This window comes from Limulus polyphemus, unplaced genomic scaffold (genome assembly GCF_000517525.1).
Source record: "Limulus polyphemus unplaced genomic scaffold, Limulus_polyphemus-2.1.2 Scaffold239, whole genome shotgun sequence".
Taxonomy (NCBI): domain Eukaryota; kingdom Metazoa; phylum Arthropoda; class Merostomata; order Xiphosura; family Limulidae; genus Limulus; species Limulus polyphemus.
Window position 1 is genome coordinate 778,023 of NW_013665849.1, and position 8,445 is coordinate 786,467.

General features: G+C 30.6%; 1 protein-coding gene across 2 annotated transcripts in view; it reads left to right on the forward strand.

Moving 5' to 3' along the window:
* LOC106478659 (sphingomyelin synthase-related protein 1-like) overlaps positions 1 to 8,439 on the forward strand; it is a 19,177-nt gene extending 10,738 nt beyond the window's left edge. For both annotated transcript variants that reach the window (XM_022382306.1, XM_013939215.2), the window contains exons 4-7: positions 222 to 463; positions 2,130 to 2,247; positions 4,791 to 4,941; positions 6,525 to 8,439. In XM_022382306.1, coding sequence (XP_022238014.1) covers positions 222 to 463; positions 2,130 to 2,247; positions 4,791 to 4,941; positions 6,525 to 6,865 — 852 coding nt within the window. In that variant the 3' untranslated portion in view covers positions 6,866 to 8,439. The remainder of the gene's footprint in view (positions 1 to 221; positions 464 to 2,129; positions 2,248 to 4,790; positions 4,942 to 6,524) is intronic.
* Positions 8,440 to 8,445: the final 6 nt, after the last annotated feature.

Consider the following 8,445-nt stretch of genomic DNA (forward strand, 5'->3'; position numbering starts at 1 on the left):
TTTTTCTAAGTCTTATCTTTATAGATAGTAGAAGTTTGCACCATTGATATAACATTACAGTCAATAACAGAATCATATACACACTTGCAAGGTTAATGACATTCTAATCAATTATTTTATCAAGGAAATGGAGACAGTGGTATGTGATTTTAGCATCACCATGTGTATAATTTTTGTTCACTACACACCTATTAATCCTCTCATTACTTAATTCATTTCAGTTCAAGCCTGAAATATGGAAGACGATTGTTGCAATGATATATTTTTTGGCAGTGACCTGGATTACTGCCATTACGATGGTGATAGTTCATGATCGTGTGCCAGATATGAAAACCTATCCTCCTCTACCTGATATCTTTTTAGACAATATGCCTTTTATACCATGGGCTTTTGGAATGTGTGAGTTCACAGGAGTTGTACTGGCCTGTATATGGATTACGATCATGATATTTCACAAGCACAGGTATTAATTACAATACATAGATTTCAGTAAGTAGCTGACACTTTGGCTCAAGAAATAACTTCTGTCTAATATATATTTGTAGTTATATTTGATGCACGTCTTGCATCATAATGTTAATTCTCTAGATTATAGCTAGATAAAGGTGTTAACAAGTGGCTACTCTAGTAGTCAGTAGTGTATTGTATTGTATTTAATCTTAGATAAACTTTGTAACATGTTTATGATAGTTAAAAGCAGAAACTCTTATAAAACTCATTATGTTTCATAACAGAGGGAGTATAATCTGCTTATAAATGTCATGATATACAAATATAAGGTTAGCCCACTCTAATTTTTTTGTGTAGTCAAACCTTTAGCCAATACATGCTTTCAACCATATTTTTAACCTGCTTAGGCCCTCTTGCTGGTCCAGGAAAGTGCCCCTCCCCTCTGGTTGGGGTTTTGAGGGGCAAAACTCCTCACCTGAGAATGATGTTTAGCAATTTTGAGGAGGGAAGAAAGACTCCTGGAGTCTTTTATTCTATTTTGAATTATCTGGTTTTATTGAAAAATCTTTAAAACAAGAGGGAGTCCTCAATAGCTGCATCGTTTTAAATTGTTTTAGGCAGGATTAAAGTAAATTTATCTTTGAGACCTTTTTTTTTCTTAGCTATATTTTTGTGTGTCAGTAATAAATGTGGGGTGAGTGTATACCCGATTTGATGTTATTACTCATCAGGATCTCTACCAGCCTACCCTCAAATTGAAATTATTTTATGTAGGATTAGAATAAATTAATTCATGAGATCTTCAATGTGGTTAAATACATCAATCGAAAGGAGTCCAAAACTATAATTAGATCTCAAATCGGTCAAAAGATGATGGAGCTATGAGCTAAAAGTTTGTACTTGAAAACAAAACTTGGATCCATTCTATGAGCCATATGCTGTGGCTAAAAAGGTAATGACTATGATCATAATCTAAACTTTTAGAAAAAATTATGAACTTAAAATTGTGATCACTTAATATTTGTTTGATTATTTTCTTAAATAGCTGTAGTCTGTCTGATCATAGAAGTTTATAGAAAAAAATGTCACTGCTACACTGACAACCACTGAACTTGCTGTCTCTCTTTAAGATTTTCACTGACATAAATTTTTTATAAAATTTTAAACATTTATATGCTTAGTTTCAGTCATAAATTACAGCTTCAACAAATAAACAACAGCAGATTGAAAACATTTTCATATGATAAAATTGCTGTATGTTTATCTGAGTCTGTCATCTACTGCATCATTTGTGGTCTTTGCAACATTTTATTTTATATATTGGTGAAGCAAGTTTCAAAGTCAGTAAGACAAAAAAACATTGTTAATTGTACTATTGATGAGCCATTCTCCCAACATTTGTACAATGAATAACACTATCTTTCTTGTCTAAAACTAGTTGTTTTAAGGTCTGCTTCAGTTGAACATTCAAGAAGTTGGTTTTAAATGTAAATAATTTATTTTAGTACTGAAACTTCATATAAAAGCACTTTTTTCCCCTAGAAGGACACTTAATTAAAATGATTTAGAAGTGAAAAGAAAACTGGACATAATATTAAGATGGTAATGTTTCAAATTGCAAAAATATTATTCTGATGGCTAAGTTGAAACTAAGTTATTGTATTTTTTGTATTTGACAGGTTTATTTTATTAAGAAGAATGTTCTCATTGTTTGGTTCTGTGTTTCTCTTGAGATGTATAACTATGCTGATTACATCTCTCTCAGTGCCTGGAACACATTTAGACTGTCAAAGGAGGGTAAGTTCAGTATCAATATTTTAAAAAAAGTGCAAGTTTGCTTAGGCTTTGTAAGAGAAGGGAATGCTTATAGTAGTGTGACATTTAAGTTTTAAACGAAAACAAGTATTTGAAAAATTGATAAACCGAATGTGCATGAGGTCAGTCCATTGGACTGACCCTGCATTTGAGAAGGAATGTTGACTAATTTCAAATTTAGTATGTGTAATTACACAATGTGACAAGTTTTTAGTAAAAATGTACAAGTCTGTTGTACACAAAAAATCAGTTGTTATCAAAGTACTTGTACTGAAGATAGGTCTGTGAACTGATGATGTCAATCTTATTCAGACTTTAACAAGTTGGAGCATAAGGCAATGATCTTGTAAAGAATAATACTTTTGTTTATTGTAATGTACATATTGCATTTGCATAATCTCTAGAACCTCTGAAATGCTTATCTGGAGTTTTTTCAGTATCTCTCAATAATGTTTTTAATACTTACTTAATCAGCAATTTAAGGTAAAATGAATATTTGACAACTCTGAAACGAAGTACATAATACCAACGTTAAGTATTACCATGTAAAATATCATGGTGTGTACACTTTGACCCCCCCCCCCATCCATGCATGTAGGGTTAAAAAAAATTAAAAAATCATCGTCTCAATTCAAACTGCTAGGTAATGACAGTTCAAACTGATCATGTTGATAGTACTTGTAAATAAACTTCACAATCTTTTTTTTTTAACAGTTGAAATTTAATTATAAGATGAATTTTGGTTTAAGTTTATCATATTTATGCTAAGAATTATTAGATTTCAAAGTGTAAATATTTAAAGTAATACTAATAATGAGATGCATCTTTGGCTTATGCGTGTAAAGGGGGAATTATTTTCGTAAATATTGCAACTTGTAATGATTAAATAGCTTAAGTATATGTTATAAAATAAAACATTGCATCTGCTATTACTGGAACTTGCAATAACAAAATAAGTGATTTTTTTTTCTTGCACATGCCCAAAATTAAATTACAGTCCAGCCCCGTTTATCTAGTCTGCTGTGAGTCTAAGTAATTAATGGCCGCATAGCAGGGTGGCTGTATTCACAGGTGTCACTGTATGTGATCAAACTGAGGCATCTAAGGCACAGTACATACCCCTACAACTCACCTTTCTATGTTCCTGTTTGATACAGAATGTTGTAATAACATCTTTACATATCTATTTTTACATTTCTTATCTAAAAAATAAAATTCCATACTGTATATTTGATTAACAGATAAATGCAAAACTTAGGACAACGATGAGCTTCACGACTTTTCCTTTTACCACACAGTATCAGAGGCCAAGGCATGTCACTGTTGTTTATGTGCACATGTGGTGACACCTGGCGGTAATGATACTCAAATCATCAAACAACAACTTTCTGCCATTTCCTTCAATAGAACAGAGACAATTAATTTGGCTGAGAAAGCAGAGCTCTATTTATTGCAAAATGGAGTGAAAGGTGACAAAACTTGAAATGAATGTGTGAATTTTCCTATTTGAATAAATCTTTAGTTCACAGGAAGACCAAAGAGACACCGAACTAGAAGTGTTACAAATGAGTGTGAAAACATACTGCTTGTTTGATCGTGTATGCGTGATCATCAGTGTAGCATGAGGTGTGAAGCATCAGGTAGGATTAACATGCCATTAATAGGGAACATCAATGGTCACCTGGTTTGTAACACCTACAAGATGTGGCCACTATCAGTCGATGTATGGTTGTGGCCTCACTTGGATTGACAAGTCTAAATTGGGCAGTGGCAGATGAGAGCTGGCCTGGGTGGCTGCAATACTGAGTTCAAAGAGACCACTTGGGACTGGGAAACAGGTGACCACAAGGCAAGTTGACAGCAATACGAATGCCCATATTAGCGGATGTTTTACAAACATAAAATAGAAGAGAATATTTGGGACTGAGCCAAAATAGCTGTAATTAAGGTTTGACTGATATATCGTATTGACCGATGTGTGGGTCTGGACTGTAGTATGAAATTGCTATGTATACAGCCAGCTACTTTAAAAACTAACTTTAATAATTAACTTAAAATCAACTAGCAGTATATAAGGTATTTCTTTTTCATCTTTTTCAGTTAGTAACTTCTACTGTAAAGCTTACATTGTCTGCCATGGTTTCTTTGACAAATGAGCAAACATTAGGTATTAAAGGGTCATACAGTATAAATGCTGTATCAGAAATGTTGCTATAATGTTTATTGAAGTGAGAATTTAATGCTTCAACACAATCCATCTATGAGACATCAAAATAAAATAATCTAATTTTTTTTTTTTACTGTGAAAAGTATTTTTGCTTCACCTTAAACTTTTTATCAACACTGGTTGTAAATTTATTTCTAATATTTTTTTCAAATTATGCTCACCTGCTATAGAAAATTTGTGATTCAATTGTTTCCTGTATGGTGTTTTAAAAGTGTTAGTCTTTCTGACGAAAAGTTTTATATTTGTAATACTTTATTTTATATATTTTATAAAATATTTTTGTTTGTGTTTAATAAAGCCTCATGGTAACTGGAGCCAGAAACTACACGAAGCCTTCATGATTTGGGAAGGTGTAGGGATGTCTATTCAAGGTGTAAGGACATGTGGAGATTACATGTTCAGTGGACATACTGTTGTATTAACACTTCTAAATTTTTTTATCACAGAATGTAAGTAGCTTAAGAATAGCAATAGGTTTTAAGTAGTTTGAAAATTTATAAACCTGAAAAAGCTTTTTTTTTAGCATTTCAACATTGATACACACATTTGATTTATTGAATCTGAAGGTAAGTGGTCATAGTTTCATTGACATATACAGTTTATATTATGGAGTTCTGTTTCACTTTAATACATTGATTTTTCCACCTGCATTTAACACAAGTTTTATTGGCCTGTATCTTCAAAAATTATATTAAATTAGCATCTTCTATAACATTTATCTCACTCAGCTGCATCCCCAGGTGTATCAGAAGTAAGTTTCTGGGATTATGATGCCAAAATCCAGAGTTTGATTCCCTATGGTAGACAATGTGCAGATAACCCATTGTGTAGCTTTGTGCTAAAAAAAACCAACAACAACCCATTACTCAGCTGCTTTCCACTCTGTCTGTGCTGTGATAGATAGAATTATTAAATATGCACAAAAGTCCATTTTATTTGACTGATTATTTTAAGTAAGATGGTAATAAAAGCAAGTAGTTGAATATAAATGGTATTGAATGCATTTTCTGTTTGTTTTTCAAATGTAAAATTATATTTTGTTTTGTTTACTTTTATTAAAAAAAGTTAACCTTGAAATCTCCAACTTGTTTTCATACCATTCACTTCTCATGCGGTTTACATATTGCATCATATTGAGGAATTTGATGTTTTTCAGTACAACAAAATTTGGTATAAAAAAACTGAAAAAAAAATGGGTGCAATCAGTTATTTACTGTGTAAAATGGGTGCAGTCAGTTTATTACTGTGTAAAATGAATAACAAATCTACATAGTAACTAGTTGGAGTAATTGAATTATAGATGATATTTTTGTATAATTGTTTTTTTAGTGTGATTAATGTTTTGTTAGGGATTCTGTAGTCAACTTGTTCATTGACACACTAATAATTTGGTGCATAGATAGCTTAAAAATAGCAGAGTCTCATATGGTTTCATTTGGTGATTGTATGGTTAAAGTAGTATTTAAAACAATAAAGAAATTATGGTTTTCCATGTTTTTTGTTTGAGATTTTTAGATAGTGTTGTTATACTTGCCAATTTATCTTGTATTTTTTTCTTCATCATATATTTCTTAACATTTGCATTTAGATAAATTTTTGCTTGTAGTTTTGTGAGACAACTGCTTTTCTATGTAAGTATGGAAATGTGCCTGAATCATTTATTGTAAATTATGCAAGTTACAATATCTATCCTTATGAAAATTATTCTTACTGAAAAACTTTAATTTTGCTTAGATTTTTAGAGCCAATCTAAAAATAACTATCAGAAAAACTGTAACATAATAATAGAGCATCTAAGAACACCTTCTTAACTTCACCTGTAAGTTGTTTAGTTTTTGTTGTACAGGTTTGCTTATAGTATGGATTATGATTTGTGCCACATATTAAATTTTGTATTTTTTTATGATCTACTTCTGTTGTTGAGCTTTACATTTGGTTTAATTTTTTTTCAGGTATTTATATCTGTACTGAGAGTAATGCTTCTCTATTGATAATATTGATTGAGTTAAAAAAATTTTTTTTTTTTTTACAGATTCTCCACGAACATTATATTTTCTGCACACCACCACATGGGTTCTTAACTTGTTTGGTATATTTTTTATTCTTGCTGCTCATGAGCATTATTCTATTGATGTGTTTGTAGCATTTTACATTACAACTCGTTTGTTCCTTTATTACCATACCTTGGCAAATAACAGAGCTTTGATGCAGGATGATGGAAGACGGGCCAGAATATGGTTCCCACTCTTCACGTTCTTTGAAGGTGGCGTAGATGGTATTGTACCTAATGAATATGAATGGCCTTTTAAGTTTCCAAATAATTTAAAAATTAGCATTTGGCAAAATAAACAAAAACATTCCAAAACATTTTAAGGTATGATAATTCAGTGTGTGTTTGTGTGGTATTACTTAAGTTTGAAAAGTTTATATTATAGTTTTGTATATGGATTCTCCATAACTGAGGGTAATGGAGTTTTTCAGAAGTCACACACTGTTTGTTTGTGTGTGTAATATTTTGGATACCCATTGGTAGATTTTGCATAATAAAAAAAAATAAGAAAAAAGTGCATATTTGTTTTATTTATCTGGCACTTGAAAACGATGTCAATAAATTAACTTTACGCTTTCACTGCTGATTGTACATTGTGCAGGTTATTTCTAGCTAGAACTACTGAGCTTTTTGTTTCTTTTTTAGCACACATGATAAATGTATATTTGAAAAAGTTGACTCATGGGAAAATGATATGGACCATAGTTATGCCAACTATGGTCCTGTATAAAATTCACAGAAATGGTTGTAGTGTTCCTGATGGTCCTTATTTTTTTAAGTTCAGTTAGACATTAGAATAGGATTTATTTCAGTTAAGACACTAGAATAAATGTTTGTGCAATTATGAAAAAAAAGCTATGAACAATTCCTAAAATAAATATTTAGATTTTTGAAGTAGGTTTAAGAATAAAATATTGTATTTTCAAATGTATATACTATCTGTTTATTTTATTTTATGAACTTATATAAACTAGTTTACAGTTTACATCTCAGCATTATTCTGCAGTTCTTATTACAGTTAAAAAAAAACAAACTCGAGGAGCTTTATGCTTGGAGTTTGAAAGTTAACTCACTAGAACCCTTAGCTGGGTTCTTAGTTAAGTTTGTGTTATCAACGTGTCTAATGGTAGATGAAACATTAAAAAACAAATGCCACAGACCTATGTTCTTTATCCTTCACTAAACAAATCTAGTTAATATTTTTACTATAGGACTGATTCCTTTGGATCATACAATTTAAGACCACCTTTTTTCTTAATTATTGCCCTGTAACAACACATTAGGCTTGAAAGCTAATCATTAAATTCAGTTAAACTTACATTCATCTTAAATAAAAAAAACATAATAATAATAAAGTTTTAAAAAATAATTAGATGTTGTATTTCAATTCTGTTGTAATGGAGAATTCAATGATAAAATGTTTTTTGTATCTATATTTTAAGCAACTTTTGAAAGTTGATTATAAAGAAAGTAAAGATATTTATCACAAGTAATGAAATTCTGCTTGTACTGTAATATATTTGCATATCTTTTATAGAATGGATTTATGCTATTTTTCGAGACATAAATGAATAAATGCTTTATCTGAACTTTTATTGAAGTCTTATGTAAAGAAAAATATTGAAGTTAAATTCCTCTGGAATGTTGTGAATGCCCATCGTAATTTGAAGTTGTCTTTTAGAAAAGACAAAGATAATTATTATGGTTAAGGCAATATTATAAAATGTTTTCCAAAGCAGGAAACTGAAACTTTTTTTTTAATTCACTATAATATGCACAGACATAACTTTGATGTTATTCGACAGTTTAATATATGCTTCATTCTGTTGAAAGATTTAAGACTCATTGAAGATAACAGTATGATGTTGCTGAAACTGCTTATTATTTAAATACTTGTAAGCTC